This window comes from Vanacampus margaritifer, chromosome 13 (assembly GCF_051991255.1).
Source record: "Vanacampus margaritifer isolate UIUO_Vmar chromosome 13, RoL_Vmar_1.0, whole genome shotgun sequence".
Classification (NCBI taxonomy): domain Eukaryota; kingdom Metazoa; phylum Chordata; class Actinopteri; order Syngnathiformes; family Syngnathidae; genus Vanacampus; species Vanacampus margaritifer.
The window spans coordinates 24,025,584-24,044,129 of record NC_135444.1 but is presented as its reverse complement, the minus strand read 5'-3'; the positions used below and the strand labels follow the sequence as shown (position 1 = coordinate 24,044,129).

At 43.6% G+C, this 18,546-nt stretch overlaps 1 protein-coding gene across 1 annotated transcript; it reads right to left on the bottom strand.

Annotated features, from left to right (window-relative positions):
- Positions 1–582: 582 nt before the first annotated feature.
- Positions 583–12,308, bottom strand: adcyap1r1b (adenylate cyclase activating polypeptide 1b (pituitary) receptor type I). The gene is made up of 14 exons (XM_077584236.1): positions 12,046–12,308; positions 9,883–10,028; positions 7,144–7,249; positions 6,766–6,879; positions 6,195–6,298; positions 5,834–5,931; positions 4,893–5,025; positions 4,641–4,794; positions 4,501–4,561; positions 4,369–4,438; positions 4,202–4,293; positions 3,363–3,492; positions 3,058–3,099; positions 583–2,377 (listed from the first exon to the last, which is right to left on the bottom strand). Exons 2-14 carry the CDS (start codon positions 9,937–9,939, stop codon positions 2,189–2,191), a joined length of 1,350 nt encoding a protein of 449 aa, XP_077440362.1. The 5' UTR covers positions 9,940–10,028; positions 12,046–12,308; the 3' UTR covers positions 583–2,188.
- Between the last annotated feature and the right edge of the window lie 6,238 nt (positions 12,309–18,546).

The following is an 18,546-nucleotide window of genomic DNA, read 5'->3' as shown; positions in this document are numbered from 1 at the left end:
TTGCTTATTGTACGTGGCGCTGAGACCAATAAAGTTGCTGATTTTTAATATATTTTTATTGTCTGGAATTCCCACTGAAAACAACAAAAATGATAAGCAGGTTTTATTTGTATTTTTGGTGCGTGTAATTTTGCCCATAAACCGATCAACGGGCCTTAACGCGACTCGAGGCAATCGTTGTCTTCCTTCCAATCAACCCAAACGACGCATCATGTCGTCGTTGGCATTTCGCATGCACGTTGATGTCAATCTGTACAAACTGGCGGCGAACAACAAACCTTTCATTGAAATTGCAATCTTGTTGTTTTGTGGCGTTGATCTCATCTTGAATCGCGACGCCAACTGAAAGTGCATCCGTCGTCGCTTCAAGACATGACAAGTGCAGTGCGAAGATGGAGCGAGTCACACGTCCGCGCTTTCATGTCACATACGCAACAATTGTCTTGCAGGGGAAGAACAACATTGAGCAACTTCATCCAGCCATCATCCATCTATTATCCATCTAAACATCCATCCATCCATTATCCATCCAACTTTCCATGTTTTGATTTCCTGTTAAGGCTAATCAACACAAGTGGACGATTGATTTCAAAACATTTATTGTCTCTCCTTTCATAACGTACAGAACCGGCCGCTGTGCTGCATCTGATGAAATGAGAGTGTGAGAGCTCAAAGAGAAGTTTTACATTCGGCCTTCAGTGCACTGAAGCGGCCATTTTGTTTTGTTTGTTTGTTTGTTTTTTTAACACCCGCAATGACCCGCGAACTGACATGAACAAACATTTACAAATACAGTACAATGAATCATTCCAGTAGATTTCAGATAATCAGGAAAATACCTGAAAAGCATTTTTCAACCATTTTCTCGCAAAGCACATTGAGAAATAATGAACACACCAAAAAGCGTTTTCAGTAGTTTTAAAACAATTTTTTTGCGGATGATGACGACTTCATTGGCCGATGAGCCACCATTTTTTTTCCCAGCCTTTCCCAATGACAAAAAAACGACCTGCTTCTCATAAAGTGTCTTATCTTGTGGATTTCCTCCAACGAGCTCGACATTCCCTAAATCTTTATTCCGTATTCTTCTGTCGTTATTCCCAATTTGCATCCTAAACGTGTTAACAATGTTAACCGTGCCATCAACTTGTTAGCAAACGCAAAATCATTGCAGGAAGCTTTGCACTTTCAGCAAATACAAACTCTTTCAAAGCTTTTGTAAATCTAAAATACGAACAATGACAGCTTTTGTAAATCCACTTTCAACCACTGACAAAAATCCATTTACAAGATACAACATTGGCACTTGCAGTTTTTTTCACAAAGTTTTGCTTTGAAGCACTTTTACTAACAAATTTGTATCTTTTGAACAAAAACAAAAAAAAAAAACACCTAGTAAATATTTGTCATCATTTGAACACATTTGTTTGACATCCACAATGTACGGCTCAAAGTCACACATGAATAGAAAGTAAGCAAAAGAAATGTCCGCATAAATAAATCATATTACAGGTCGGTGTGGATTGTCTTGAAGAATCTGGACTGATTGCGATGTTTTGTGTGGACGATGGCTTGTGTTATTTCAGCCCTTTCCCCATTTTCAGAAGGTTCAACAGGGCCCCCTTGTGGCAGCCGTTGGTTCTGCATTTTTTTCTTATTGCGAACCCGACCGAGGACGGTTTCCAGTCAGCCCTCGTTGTCTTTGGACACGAACACACTCGGGTAGGCTTTGCTTTTTCCTCACAGTTCCTCACACCTCCAAATTGCTCTCATTTTCCAGTGGCGTTCCGGCAACTGCCATCGTCAGAATGACGTCATCGGGGTACACTAGCAAATTCAGCAAAACATGTCGGCCATTGTCCATTCCTGCGAGAACACACTGATTTCTTTGGCTAGCATAGAATCCATCCAAAAATCTGTCGGACAGATTGAAAATCATGCAAGATTCCAGTGGTTTTCTCGGATCATGTAAACATTTTGTAATCCGGTTTGCCGTCCTGCGCGGCGTCATGCAACTCGATTTGCACGTGACTGAAAGATTCCTTTCGGATTCAGCTCGGCACGAGACGTTGCCGGAGTTGAGCGTGCTTTGGGAATTTGCGCGGGGCTGGACGAAAAGGTTCGGGAGAAGCGAGTGCGTCGTCGTGGGTGGGCTGAGGTCAGACGGGGATTCGTCTCGGGCGCCGCCTCAGCTGGCCGGCGTCTCGGCCTGCAGGCTGGACATGCGTATCTGTGAGCTGCTCTTGCTGAGGATGGACAACTGCGTGCCCCCGTTGACGCCGCTGCTGGCAAGCGACGGGTGCCGGTGCTTCAGGTCCACTGCAAAGTATCGGTTCACCGTCCAACTGCGCCATTTCCTCTTGATCTCCGATTGCACCTTGAGGGAGATAATACTTCTCAAGGTCATTGCGATTGGACCCTCCGTTTTTTCTCAACCCTATTTGCTGCTCTACGTTTCATCTTGTAGCCTGATATTATTTTAAGTGCTATCAAGCAATATCACCATTTGAAATGTTAAAAGGTTGAATTCTATTTGTGCACTTCTAGCACCCTCTGGTGGTTGGTTTATTCCTTGCAGCTTAATTTTCATTGGGAATGTTTTGGCGACTGCGGCGGTTTTCACTCCCATCAATTAGCCAGAACGGCAAATATTTTTCAACATCACCATAAAAAAAGTTTTCCCATTTAGCCAAAAAAGCCATTTTGTGAACTATTTGAAGTTGAAGTTTATTTCGAACTTACAGTCCTTAAAAACAAACAGAATAAAAAATATAAATCAATAACATGAACGAAATGAGTGAAAACTGCTCGCCTGATTTCTTTGCCACTGCTGTTATTATGTACAAAAACACAATATTGTTAATTTGGTGATATTGATGTTATTGTGAGCTTCGTATGGTGATATTTAGCCTATTGTGGCAGAAATCATTTTCATCTCATATTTCATGTGATGCTCAATTGAAAGTATTGTGCACTTACATACTAGTTCATTTAGGATTTTATTATTAAAAAGGAATGAGTGTTTTATATTTAAAAAAGAGAAGAAAGAGATTTTACCTCTCCATTCAGAAAGCAGTAGAGGACAGCGACTACAAAACCCTAAAACGGCACAAAGGTCAAAGTGTTCATATTTTACACATTTTACATTGAAAGCGGGACAATTTCTCAAACTCGCATCTCACACACAATGATATGAAAAGCTCTTCAATGAGCAACGTTATAATTGCGTCAAGATGCAGTCGCTTCACACGTCACATTATATTGATCTCGTTTCATTTCAAGTTTCCGCGCTGCCAAGTGACGTTCATGAGAAATTGTCCGCAAGCGTCAACGGGTTCGAAGCGAAGGCGCGCGCCGGTCACCTGAAAGGATCCCAAGCCCAGCTCAAACACCAGACGCTCTCTCTTGCTGACGTTCTCGGGGGAGAAGGCAAACACGGCGTAGTGGATCCCAAACAGAGGGATGAGCAGCAACGTGGAACGCGCCAACCTCCTGCACAAAAAACGGCGAGTCCTGAACAGTTGCGTTCACGTTTCGTCACTCGCTCGCTGACATCTGCAGACGCGCAGGCCGGGCGGAGAATGTGCTTGCAGCAATAGTGGCAGTGTTAATTCAACACCTGCAGAGTTCAATTTCACACTTGAAAAGTGACGACGTTGGCCCACAACAAGTATTGCTAAAACAACACTTTTGAAAGGGTTACATTTGTGGACACTAAGATGGAGTTAAAACAACTCTGAAGACAGTTGATATTTAACGCTGGTCACTGTTGATTATACACGACACTAGTGTTAAAATATGACACCATCTAGTGTTGTATTTTTAACACTCAAAAAGAGTTGCTTTCATTAACACTAACATGTTATTATTAGCTGATGAACGTGCTAAATTAACAAAATACCAAACTTGAACACTCCTGCGTCTTCTGTGAGTGAAAATTAATTATTGTGCCCAAACTCCTTTCATTTGAACGTCACTTTTCACAATGATGAGCGAGGAGGAGGAAAATGGCGCTGACTCGCCTCTCAACGTGTTAATTACACCTTTGCAAAGTTCATGTAACTCTTTAGGAGTTCAAGTAAAAAAAAACTCAACCTGAAATGTGACCGCTGTGAATTTGACGGCGTGTTACGCCTTCACGAATTGTGCTTCCTCAATTTCATCATCTCAAGCAAGCAAGCATGTTGAAAATGCCACTTACAGGTAAATGCTCGATTCGTTCCCTCCAATGTCCGGTGACTGCAATTTCTGGACGAGGATGACGATGATGCCAATGAAGAGTACAAAGTTGATCTATTCAACAACAAAAAAAAATCCATTAAAAAACAGAAACTTCCTTGACATCCTCATCCAGAGCCTCCAACGCACCATAATGGAAGTCAACACCGGTCCCTTGATCAGCCACCAGATGGCGGCATTGTCATTCATGTCCCAACAGCTGAAAGACGAGCAAATAAATCACGACGATCAAAATAAACATTGCCTGCCTAACGGTCGTACCCGTGATCGTCGAAATGCAGCCTCAGCCCCGCCCAGATGGCGACACACAAAGTGGGCGTTCCTGTCATCAGACGGAGCAAATCTAAGCGCCTTTTCCTGGCTGCGTCTTTGAGTGACGTCACGTGCGTCGGCAGCCTCACCCCAGCCGATGACGATGTACCAACAGAAGTATCTCTTCTCGGGGAAGAAAGTCTCCACCAGCAAAGTGAAGAGGTAAAGACCCTCGATGAAGAGCCAGAAATAGTTGGAGAGGACGCAGTAGTGGAAGAAGATCATCACCGCCCGGCATTCCAACTTCAACGCGGGAAACAAGGACACGTGTGAGCGCCGCGGAGACATTTTGGAGGGCACGAACACAAACACAAACCAAAAGTCAGCTTGCCGTTGCTCACCGTGTGTATGAAGCAGTGCTCGCTGTCCTCCTTGGCGTACAGGACGCCATCTTTGATGAAGACAGAAATGGCTCTCAAGATGAACGACACAAAAAGGTTCATGTGGATGAAGTTCCTCGTGCAGTGCAACTTCCTGCACAGACAGCACGTCACGTGACGACATGTCATCCTCCAGAAAAGTGATCACAACAAAGCATTCCGTGCAATGTTGGAAAATCAAGCTCGCGAAAGACTTGAACCCAAAACAGTTGACCAGTGAAAGGGGAGACTCCGCCCCTAAATTTGGCACCACTGTCCCAATACTTTTGCAAAGTAATCCTGTTTGAAAGCTGTCATCTCTGCACGAGTCAATGAGTGTTTGATTGTTGTTATGACAAACATTTGAATTGTCATGACTAAGACTGTGTTAACCCCTGGGCGTTATTATAGCTTGATTAAGTTCTTGTAATTTGTGCCAAAATCTGGCATTTCCTTTGAAGTGTGATAACTTCGTCATTTATGAATATTTTTTTTCACTTTCAACCGCTTAAAATGTTCACTGGCATCAGACCTATCAATACATATATAGCTTTAAAAAAAGAAGTTTTTTTTAATGCCCTCTATGGACAATAATAGCAGTATTATGCGAACAGCAAAATTAAGTGAAAATGAAAATAAATATAAAAAGTCGCAATCCGATTTAGTGTTAGAAGCGTCAGTAATGTGGATCCTGCTATATACAGTTCATGTCACTTTTATAGTGAAGATGAAAAGATTTTTCCATTGAGATGTTCAAAATGATACAATGCATTTTTGTTGGCACAAAAAGCAACAACAGCGACTGCTATAGTTTTGCATTTTCCAAATGAAATGAAATCAAGTCAAATGTTGCGTGCAAACGATGGCATGAAAAGATGACGTTGATTTTTTGTTTTTGTTTTGAAAGGCTTGAGTTTTGTCACCTGAACCTGCACAAGATGACCATGGCTGAGGCGAGGGACACCAAAGACGTGCTGTAGCCGACCGTGTAGAGCGCCTTCACCGACACGAAGTACGAGTCCTGCTTGGGAGAAAAAAGGACGACAAAAAAGCAATCACGAGTGGAAGCAACGAAAGGTCCGACAATTTGGAATTCCTTCGACTGATGGTGTGCCGCGTACGCTCACCCGTGTCCAGGCAAAGTGTCCGCCCTGGAGGATCTATTTCAATTCCAATTGATCGAATCGGCAAATGATCTCCAATTTGGAAATGGACCGGCATGATGAAACCGATTGTGTGTGACTTGACGGCGGTTCCGTCTGCTTCAAATGCGTGCGTACAAACCGAATGCGTGTTGTTTCCTTCTTGGTGTAGGCAAGCGTCAATGTAGTGCGGGAACGTCTCGGACCAGCCAAACTCGGTGCAGTTGCGGCTCACCTTGCCCAATTCTGAAAAGACAGAAACCGTCTTGACAAGTGGATTTGGTTTGCTCGACAGCTTCTCCTCTCATGTTTCTTTCTTCTTTTGACTTCTTCCATTCTTGTAGAAAGTGCGTTTCATAAACGATTGGTCACGTGCAGCACTGCATCTTTTCATGTTGCTCCGATAACAAGCAAGCCGGAAAAATCACGGGACCTTCAAGTTGATACATTTCGATTATTATTCATGACCTTGAAATGTTTTCCTGAGGTTTCCCTTTTTATTATTATTATTAAATGTTAAAATCCAGGACAGGCTAATGTGTGACCAGAACTAAAATGTTGAAACAATTCAAGCATCCCAAAAAGTAAAGTCATTAAAATGAAAGAAAGAAAAAGTGACGCTGCGCAAATCCAACGTCGTCATTTGTTGAAAAACGCACTTCGAGGAGGAGCAAAAAATGTCGCACGCGCTGGAACGGGAACGTGGAACTGACCGTAGTCGTCCTCGCTCACGAACTGCCAGAAGAGCTCCGGACAGTCGACCTCCACCGCTTCGCCGATGCCGGCAGGTTGCCAACACGTCAGGTTGTCCCACAACCGCGGGCACCCTGAACACAACACGCGGGACAAAGATGGCTTCTTTGCTCAGCATTTCATTTGTGGACATCTGACGGACGTCCGAAATGGGCCGGACAAAAGCACGCAAACTTTGAAATGGGAGCTTTTTTCAATGTCAACTTTTGACTGGCGAACTTCTTTTGATGATTTTCAACGTCCTGCACGTTCACGATTGGCCAGCGTCATGTGAGCGTGATTTGAATGATAAAACCGGCACAAAAAAAAAGCAGCGAGAGACGTTTGGCTCAACCAACCAAATTGGGGAGGATCCCCAGCCGCTTCGTCCGACGCCATCATCTCCAAGCATTTCTCCTCCTCCCTCTTGATGACACAATTGGACGGCACCTGCTGGCAGGAAACCTGACAAAAAGTCCTTCAAGTTATTCTAAAAGTCACAAACTAAAATGGGAAAACTAAACATTTTGGTTCAGGAAATATTGTCAAACAAAAACTCAATTGTGATTTTAGGTCAATAAAACGGACTAAAATGAACTATTATTATAGCAAAAGTGTCCTTTGTTTTCATCTTTGTCAATTCATTTCTCAAATGAGCTTTTGTGGTTCATTTTAAATACTTTTTTTTTTTTTTAATCGACATTTCTGTTCGGGCAAAAAGAAGAAGGAAGATTGAACAATCGTTTGGGAATTATTGCACAATACTTGGTGACCTTTTTTGTTTTTTTAAATCTTGGATTAAACAATGCTCAAAATGAGGGATGGGCGAGTACCGATACCAGGTATCGGTATCGGGCTGATACCCAGCCTTATTTCAAGGTATTGCTCGTTTACTAGAAATGTAAAGCAAAGAAAATGTGCATTTGTTTCATTCTATTTTAAGGGGAAATGCTATATTGGGACTTTCTTTAAAACGATCTCTCATTGTATTTTGGGGAGGAATGTTTTATGTAGCAAAAGTAGGCTAACAGTGGGACGTGTTGCGTTGTGGTGGGAGGAGAAAAAAAGGGATTTCATGAAACAAAAACAAGGAGGTCAACAAGGATCTGGCAGACAAACTAAACAACATCCAAAAAACAAGCCAGGCAAAACGTGTGTGTGTGTGTGGGGGGGGGGGGGTGTATACGGCAGCATGGAAGAAGGAAAACACAATGAATGGACGCAGACAAAGAGGAGACGAGATGAAATACACGCACACTAATTGCCACAAGGAGACACACCTGGCGGGACACAAGTGTCAAAGGCTGCTGATTGGTTGGCACAAACACAGGTGGACATGACATTGCTTGACGAGACGAAACGAGGCGAACAAGGACAACAAAACGCAAAAGAAGCTAAAATCAAGTACAACAAAATTCAAAACGAAACGAAATGAAACTAAACAAGACCCAACCAAAACCATCACGTACTCATAAATGATATCCATAAGAAAAAAGGTGCTATTGAAAATCCCTACTCAATTATATATTGGAGAAAAAAAAACTACAGCAAAACACACTCGCACACCACAGATGAGCAAATAAAGAGAGTCCCGTTGATTTGTTGGCTGAAAAAGGCGAAGTGCGAGTTGTGTGTGCGTGTTTTCAACAAGTCGAGCGATTCAACAAAGCATGCGAGAGCAGCTGACACGACGGGCGGCGAAGCCCGACGAGGGAGGACGTTTCGGCTGTCAAAACAAAAGCAAGAAACCGGACCATCCTGCCGACCGCCGGTCCAATTCTGCCGGTGGCCTGACTCCGACCAGCGAAGATTCATTCATCCTATTTTTTTGCTTCTGTTATTAATCATTGAAGACGTTTTAGGTCTGCTGTGTTTGCAAATCATTTTCTTCACATTGTTTGTGACGATGACGTGGAACTATTTCAAGTGTTTCTCTGCGCTGGGCTGCGGTCCTGGTCCTGCTCATGGGATCCCCGGCTGCTGTGCATGCAACCTCTTGCCGCACTGCTGAACTGGGGCCTCCATATTGGGGCCTCCATATTGGGGCCCCCATTTTGGGGCCTCCATATTATTGGGGCCTCCATATTGGGGCCTCCATATTATTGGGGCCTCCATATTATTTGGGCCTCCATATTGGGGCCCCCATTTTGGGGCCTCCATATTATAGGGGCCTCCACATTGGGGCCCCCATTTTGGGGCCTCCATATTATTGGGGCCTCCATATTGGGGCCTCCATATTACTGGGGCCCCCATATTGGGGCCTCCATATTATTGGGGCCTCCATATTGGGGCCTCCATATTACTGGGGCCCCCATTTGGGGCCTCCATATTGGGGCCCCCATTTTGGGGCCTCCATATTAGGGCCTCCATACTGCCGGCCGGGTCTCGTCCCGGCGCAGACGACTCCTTGAGAAAATGTTGGTGTGTTCGCACTCTCACGTTCTTAGGTCATTGCGACATTATTTTTAACCTGCATGTACTTTTTAATTTTTACTTGAGTAATTATTTGAGTGAGTACTTCTACTTTGACCAAAGTCGTGGGTTTTAACATGAGGCATTTTAATTCTACTCGCGCACGTTTCCCCTTTCTGGTGGACAAACGGATCTAGAAATATTCTAGATATTGGACTCCTTTTTTTTCTCTTTTCTTTTTACAAAACAGCTGCAGTATAGATTGTTGAAAAGTAATTTCTTGTATGTGTCAAGAGTCTTGATAGAAAATGAAACCCGCATTTTGCATACCATCATCTTTCATTTGGAGAATTTTTTATTTAATTTTTTTGAAAATAATTGACTTTAAGGCCAGTTGATGGCATGAGACCAAAGCAAACGATGCGCAGGCAGAAAATCACATTTTACAATCTGCTTCCTCTTCACAACACGGGTTGGGCCGAGGTGAGAGGTCAATCTCTGCCACACCACAAGTGTGGACAAAAACTCAACAAGTGAGTCCCCATAAAGACAGCCGAAGCACTTTAAACTTTTCCTCATCCGAGTCCGAAACAACTTTTTCTTCTTTTCCTAATGCATTTTTCAGTAAGTGAAAATAACAAATCGGCGCAGCATGATGTCGAGGCGGAGGCGGTTTTTGTGCTTACCTGAAGCTGGAGGAGAAAGAAGGCAGCGATGAGCGTGTCCGGGTGAGAACGCAACATTTTGCCTGTTTGTCACCACTTTCCTTTTCAAGGCGTGAACGGCTAACGAGTCGCCCGCAGCAGGAGACAATCGGCGATCACGTCACGATCTGAACCACAAAACAAGATCTAAATGTTGGACTTTGATGACCAAAAAAAATCATGATCCGACTTAAATGTCGACACAATGTCATGTAAACAGATGCTTCTAAAAATGTTTTTGCCACTGGTTAGGGTAACCCTAAAATGTTTTTGCAACTGATGTGCTCAACGAAAATAGGAAAAAAAAATGGAGAGAAAATTGGAACGTGTCCCACATAGCAGATTAAAAGTTTGCAATGTCTGTTTATTACGGCATGGTTTAGTTTATTTCCCAAGAAACGCAGGCCGACTAGCCTGGGAACGTCTCAAGATCCCCCGGAGGGGCTCGACGAAGTGGCTGGGGAGTGGAAAGTTTTGCCTTCCCTGCTAAAGCTGCTGCCCACGAGGACAAAATGGATGGATGAACGGATGGATGCTCGGATGGACGGATGGAGTCACTTTCTCCGCTGTTTTTGTCCTCCAACCAGCCCAAGGCCCAGCCAGAACAATAATGCTGCCACGGGACGCTCTCTCGCATGATTGGAGAGAGGAGAGGATATGTGAGAGATGTCTTTATCTTTATCGACGGGAACGATTCTCATTCCTCACTCACACGCACAAACCCGCACACTGTGGATTTCCGCTCAAACCCGCCGCGCTATATTTAGCCCGAGCAGTGACCGCAAGGATTCGTACCCGCAGACGTGACAACGTTTGGGAAGAGAAGAAGAATGAATTGAGAGGAAAAGAGCGCAAGGTGCAAAAGTAACAAGTCTATTTTTACGATCACATCATCAATCCTTCATTCCAAATATTTCTATTTGGTGTTTGCAACATGTCGCACGTCAACTGGCAGACAACTGCCAAAACATCCAGAAATCTAAACTCTTGTCAAGCTGAGTTAGGTGCCCCCCCCCAAAAAAAAAGTTTTTACAAAAGAGCAAAAATGGTGAAATGACAGAAAAATGCATTTTTTACATTCATCATTTGTTGTCAATTTTACTCCATTCGTTTCATTGCATGCGTCACATTTTGGTGAAATTATAAACGGTTCATTATTGAAGAATTTATTTTGTGGGTTAATAGGTATGTTCATATTCAAGGTTTATTGAAAGATGTCCTTTGGAATGAAAAGTCCTGTGATTGATTAGATGGCGGTCATTCCAATTCCTCTTTCATCCTCAAATGGAATTCTTTCAATTCTGGCCTTGGTCATGTTGGTAGAAATTTGAAATGGGAACCAAAGCCACAATTTGTCATTTGCCTTCATTTTTTGAAATGATTTCCACTGCAATTTACATGAACGTGTTTCTATAGCAACCAACAGCTGTGAAAACACACACCACTTACCCATATTTATGGGACATAAGTTGTTTTTCTTTGTGTTAAAGTAGCTACTTGCCAGATGACAAAAACTAAGAGTCGGTCGTCTGTCTTTTCCTGTCCCATGTGGACAAATGTCTTCCGAAGCGACAGAGACAGTCAGGTTTCATTACAAGGTCAACATAGGGCAATATTTATAGCTTTTTGGACAGACAGCCTGATTATGCGAGATTAAAAGAACACCGGACACGCACGTGGCAACGCATTGTTGGCTGCTGGCTCAACTCCAAAAGTGTGCAGAAAATAAATATTTATTAGTGCCGGCATGTCGCGAGGAAATTCACACCGGAGTCCATTTGAAAAGAACATTAGCATGACCTTGACAACGTCAATAAATAAATACATAAATAAATACATAACTAAAAGGAGACTGGGGGGCGGCGGGGTCTCCCAAATGAACATAGGATGTGTAATATTTCCCCCCCCCCGAACGTGACGGACGCTGAGCTGCATCTTTGTGTCGTCCTGCAGCACAAAAGCGTTGGAGGGACGCGATGCAGAGCGTCCGCACGTCCCAGCAGGCTCGTCACACGCGTGCCGCAAGATCCACTAATGTGACCTGCCAGATCTTCCACCGGGATGCAAAAAAACAAAAAAACAAACAAAAGCGCCAACACTGCAGCTGCACTTGGTGTCAAGCAAGCAAGCAAGATCTTATCTTACCATCTTATCCGTTATTCTTCATTTGGATGCTCGCGCGCCGATGAAAATCTCCCTATAGGAAGCATTTTACTCCAAGATCGAAAACTAGTTCCATTTCAAAATAATAAATCTGAATAAATGAGTTTGCGCCAAGCACAAAGTGTCCTGAGGCTGAAATAAGCGCGACATTACAATTTCCAAGGACGAAACTGCGTCGCCGATTCAAGCTCGCTTGCTTTCTACGTGCGCCAAAATGCAACTCTCTCTCTCTCTCTCTCTCTCTCTCTTTCTCTCGCTCTCGCTCTCTCTCACTCTCTCTCTGTCTCCCTCCCCCCTCTCTGTCCCCCTCTCTCTCTTCTCTCCCCCCAAAACTTGCTGATCTATATTTGTGATATTGTTTGTCTTGTGTCGCCTCCGACGCGCGAGGACACTCGAATGAACCTATTTGAGCAAAACAGCAAGTTTGGCGTCGCTGTTGTTGTGACAAACGCAGTTCACCTTCCGCCACCTTGAAACCGATTTGGACCATCTGCACGGGGACTCGGACTTCCCAAAGCATGAGCTGAAGCCCCAGTTGGGCTCCTGCCGGGGCCAGCTGGGCCCATGTGCAAGCTGGGCCCCGACCGGCCCGGCAACATTTCAGAACCTTGACCTGGCCGGAGGACTGCGCAACCCATTTATGACTTGAAAATAAATCCGTATGTCAGTGGAAAAGTCGGGTTTATTGTCACTGTCATTTCTTCAATGATTTGCTGTTGTCATATTTATAAATGAAATAAGATGAAAGCATTGAATGTGTCTACCCGTACATTGATCAAATCCACCAAAAGCACGTTGCACCCCCCGCGCCACAAGTTAGACCTGTTTTTTTCGCAAATCGAGTCTTCTTTTTTGTCACCAAAACGCCCACATGGCAGACTAGACTCGCCTTGACATGAAAATATGCCAATTTGATGTTTTTACGCCGATCGTACGGCCACCTGTCTACGAAAATAGAAAAGAAAATATAACGTCATTATGAGGACGTAGCAGGCTAGCGTGGGCGGGCGATGGGTTCGGTTCTCTCACATGCTATTGACGCTCCGGGATGTTTGCTCGAAAAAAAGAAAAAACCTTGTCACACAATTCTGTCTCCTAAAGAAAAACAAATCAATCCACCAACATCGAGCAAGATTCCAATCAAGTGAAAATTTGACATGATGATGATGATGTCATCACTGATTGATCCTGTTTTGAACGATGAAAGGAGAATGATAAGCTGCCGTAGGGGTTGCCATAGCAACAGGAGCATTTGAATGCAACGGGATGCGGAGAGCGGCTGCAAACGCAAAGTAATTGAGGATGCTGGCGTGGGAATGGAAATCGCTGAGCACAAAAACGCGTGGGGGGGTTCGAGGAGGTGCCGGACAGAAAAGATCCTCTCCGTCGCTCGTAAAAAATTATTCATCTTCGGTTCCATTTGCATTATGCAATACACAGAAAGGTGCTTCTCGATCGCGTTACGTTTCCAACGACCAACTTAATGAACTTTTATCAGCATAACATCCCATTATTTGATCTTCAACACAATCGAAACTAATCATTTATGATGCGTTTGTGCTGTATCGGCTTGCAGGAGTCTCGTCTAATTATCAGGTGGGAGGAAGCCAATTGCAAACAAGTCGTATCCTCCTGGGCCAAAATGAGACACGCGTGTCACCGTGTGGGAGGAATTAAAAAATAGAATTCCTTGTCATCACCTGCCAGCAAAAATGCAGCTGTTCGCTCCAGCCACTCCATTTGTATTGCACATGTTTTGACTCATTCCTAAATTGGCAGCAGGTGGGCAGAGGGACACCAAGCTGCCATTTTTCAAATGACAGTAATGAGGGTTCGAGGGCTGTGGCACATTTACACCTCAAATGGGCCGCTGCACGCCAACGCCTGAAACACACTTTCAAAGTGTGTGTGTGCGCACGCACACGTATTCTTTACATTTTAGTTTCCGTCACCTCTTCTGCTCTGGGAATTGAAAACAAAATCGTCTTCTCATCACTTTTCAAAGAATTCGGCAACAATTTTGGACGTGCCTTTGCGGTGTGGGCAACACGCATATTGATGAGAACACTTTGGGCGGCCATTTTGGATGCCAGGCGAGCTATTTCCGAGATCCTTTTCATTGGAGGTCCACAAGCTAAAAAATGCAAGGTAAGCATCCATTTATAATATCAATAAGATGCATTTGAATGGAGTACGAGCCTATTTGACCACAAGAGACGATAAAGAGTCAGACTGGTGTTTACCCGTACACAGAATTATAAAAGAAGAAGAAGAAGACAAAAGCTCCCCATGAAAATCTTAGCTAGATATTTAAATAGAAAAATTGAAAATGAAGGCAAAAAGAAATAAAATGCGCAATTGCAGTCCTTACTTGATTTGGGATCAGAGGTCACGAGTCAGAGTGTGCTCGTGTTAACCAATGATTGAAGCTTTCACAACGTTTTGGGGTTTCCGTCAATTTTGAAGGTACAAACCAAAGCTTATTTGTGTTTGAAAAGAATGAGATTGTCACGAACCAAAAATAGTCGGACTGATGAGGCTCGGTCGCAGGTGGGAGGCCGAGCCCTTCATATGCCAGGGTGCAAATCCAAACTGATTTCTTGCCGGTGTCATTCGACGACTTCCCGCGAAAGCCGACACCGCCGTCTGCGTGCTGCTTCTCACTATTGGCCGACGCAAATGTCAGGTGATGAATGTTAAACCGCTGGCATTTTCAAAAACAATGAAGAGGATCAAGCGGCTTCTCCTTTCAGATCCAAAAGTGGGAAAACAATCCAAACAAAGGTCTTCGGCGCTTACGGTGTGCGCCGGTGAGTCTGAGTGTGCCGGCAGCGGCGAGTGCGTGGCTTCGCTCTTCTGGCCGCTCTCGACGTGGCAGCAAAAAATGCATGAAAACATTTTAAACGTCAGCTTACAACCAAACGCACGCCACTTAAGGACAAACTTGTCCATTTGTTTTTTCTTTCCCTTGAAGGAGCTGCGGACATTTGTGGCAAGTTCTGCCAGTTTCGAAGATGGAACAACAATCGACCGTCTTTTTTCATACGTCTGGCTAAAAGGTAAGATGGCAAAATTAGGACAGCTTCAATTTGGATTGGGTCGTTCTGAAAACAGCCACATTCAGTTTGACTTACAATCACAATAATTTTTTTTTTTTTTGGGGTACATTTGACAGATTATAGCAGGTCACGTTGATGGTGGAAAATGTTTTGAACAGTTTGCTTGAATGCAATCTGTAAATGAATTCGAATCAGCAAAGAAATTTGGAAGTCCGAGTGAAATGTTGTCTTTATTTGTTCGAACACGCAAACAAACAATCGGAGTGAAATGTGTCGAGATGCTCCGTTATAAGCATCAAAAGGGGAGCAATGAAACTCATGAGGTCATTTTGAAGTGAAGTCAAATCATTCTGGTGCAAAAATGGATTCATGATGAGCTCTTGCTGTTTAACTTCGTCTTCTTCTTTTTTTTTTAACTCTTTGACTACCAAAAACGTTAAATAACGTTTAGTAAAATCCTATGGAGGAGTGCCAAAGACGTTAAAAGACGTTTGTTTCAAAACAGAGGTGAAACTAACCATTTTTTATTGTTGATTACTGAAAAACGGAATAAGGTAGAAACAAACGTATTTTTTCTGATGAAAGATGAGAGTCCAATCTTTCATTTGGTAGTATGTGTGTTTCCATAGTCCAAACACATAATCTTCTGTGGACCTTGAAAGATCAGTCAAAATGCTTAAATCGGCTGGCACCCACGGCATTCCCTTTTCTGAAAACGTCTGGCAGTCAAAGAGTTAAATCAAGGAAGCTGGAGTCAAGCATGAGCAGAAGTGAGAGTCCTGTTTGGTGGAGGGACGCCGATGTTGAAATTCCGATCACACACTTTGGCCTGCAAAGCGAGCTGCTCACCAGGGAGGGAAGAGATGAGACATAGAGGAAGAGGAAGAGGAAGAGGAAGAGGAAGAGAAAGAGAAAGAGAAAGAGAAAGAGGAAGAGAAAGAGCGGCCAGGGTGGAAGAAAAGGACACGGACGGAAACGGAGAGGCTCCGAGACGGCATACAGAAAAGGACAGGGACAAAAGGACAACATTGATGCAAACGCCACAAGTGACACAAAGTTCCATTTTCTATTATTTGCCCCTCAAATGAATCTCTCGAGCAGAACAACGTCAAAGGGAAGAGATGCATTTACTGAAATGCTGTAAGGAGTTAAGAATGAGGATTCTTGTCCGCTAAATGTTGTGGGAAACGTTAACATATCTCAGTTTCTATCTGATGGTGATGAATTTGTTTTTGGAGGCTGCAGCATCAAACAGCAAGAACAGGAGGCAGGATATGAAAAAAAAAAAAAAAAAGAAACACAAAGCTTGGCACAATCGTGGTTGCTGACCAGCGGGAACATATTCGGATGCAACGGAGTGGCGCGCACACGCACACGCACACGCACGCGCACACGCACACGCACACGTAGAAATACACGGGAGCTCTCCTGCTCCACACGAAGACGCCCATTTGAACATGCTGCCCCCCCCCCCGCAGCGCCTCCACTTCACTAATCACTATGGCAACCATCTACAGTAGCTCGACATTTTCTTCTCATTTACAATCAAAATTTGCATTCCGTCTTTCTTTGCAGCCTTTATGTCCGCGTTTTGTGCATTTGTTCTGCTTCGATTCTGTTTTTGTGGGTCGTTACAATTTTTTTATTTTTTTAGACGGTTATGTTTGCAATGCAGCATTACTCCCATTCTTATTAAAGCTTCACTGCTGGGGGGGGGGGGGGAGAGACACATCACATTACGTAGCTATATACTCCTGTAGTGTTAATTTCACTCTGATTAGTCAGTTAAAAATATAGACCCCCCCCCCCCCAGTTTTACAAATTTAACTACTTCCAAAGTGTTGATTTAACTCTGCAGAGTGTTGAGCTACATAAACTCTAAGAAAGTGTTCAAATCAACTCTGTGGGAATCAATTCAGCGCTGGACTTTTTGCTGTGTAAAGTACACTGTTTATAAAATATATTTTAAAAAAAATAAGTCAACTCAAAATTTCAAGGCAACAATTTTTGATACAATTTTAAGGTAATGCAACTAAATATTTTAAGTTTGGCTCGCCTGCATTTGTTTCATGTTTAGAAGCAGGCAGGATGTACTAAAACAAACAAACAAACAAACAAACTACGGATCTAAAAAATTAAAGAAAAAGGCAAACAAGTGACTCAGAAAGAATCACCAAAATATATTAAATCCACATTGACAGGATACAAAGTAACTAAACAAACATGAGGAAGAAGACGAAGACTCGACATGATTTGGACGGAGACAGCAAACAAACAATGAGCCGACGAGGACGGAAAGCAAGCAAACTTAAATGCACTCACCTGACGAGATAACGAGAGACACCTGCACAAGACGCAAGCGGGGACTGATTGGTGGACACGAGGGACCCGCTTGACCAGCACAGGTGGACGCAATGGGGTAGATGCCACGGAGGAGGCGGGACTTCCCACTTCCTGCTTTTCACGCATCAACTTTGCTTCCCAAAAGGTCACCATGTTATTAGAAAGCCTTTTTAGACTGACAGAATTGTTGTGAATCCTTAAAAGAAAGAAAAATCATTCTTTTTTACCATATTATCAAAATTATTAATAGATTGTCTGTTTGTTTTTTAAAATAGTAATAAATATATATATATATTTTTTTACATGTATACCATACAGTGACATTTGGGGGTGGTCCTGAATGGCTAATAAAATAAAACTAAAAAATAGCAACCACTAACCAAATGTGAACGTGAAGAAATATGGAGGAGACGTATTTGAAAAATGAATTGCGGATGTTTGTCTGCTTTGCTTATCGCCAGGAACATCAGATGTCAAGCGTGTTGTGCAAATGCAGGCTGTCATGTCAGGCAGGTCAGCAGGCAGATGGCCGAACAACACCGACAAGCCGGCCCGGCGATTGGATTAACACCAACATCTAATTGCATTGGAGAAGTCGGCCAAGGCGCAGCCGGAAAAATGCAGAAAAACGACAGCACCAACAGCTGACAGCATTTGAGAATTTGCACTCTAAATATGACTTGATTGGATCAGAAAGAAGACAAAAACGCATAAAAATGAACGGATTGAAAGTGCAGTTACTAATGCTGGGATCGTGAATTCATGCCAACGTGGCAGTTTATTTCTTGACACGCGTGTATGTTGACGTTGCACATGGATGTGACGTGAAAGTGACGCTTTTTTCATTTGGCCTCCAAAAGCAAAGCACTCGACTCGGTCGGCCGTACGAGCGAGCCTTGGGGGAGGTCATCGTCAAGACTTGGCTTTTGAGGAACGAGCCCTCGTCCGTGCTTTCTTTCCGTCGAGCAACTGGAGTGGAAACAAACGACATCGCACGCACAAATGAACTTCGCTCACTGGAAGGCGGGAAGCGACATTGATGAAGAACGAGCCACTCCAGCCAAATGAAATCGAGGCGTGG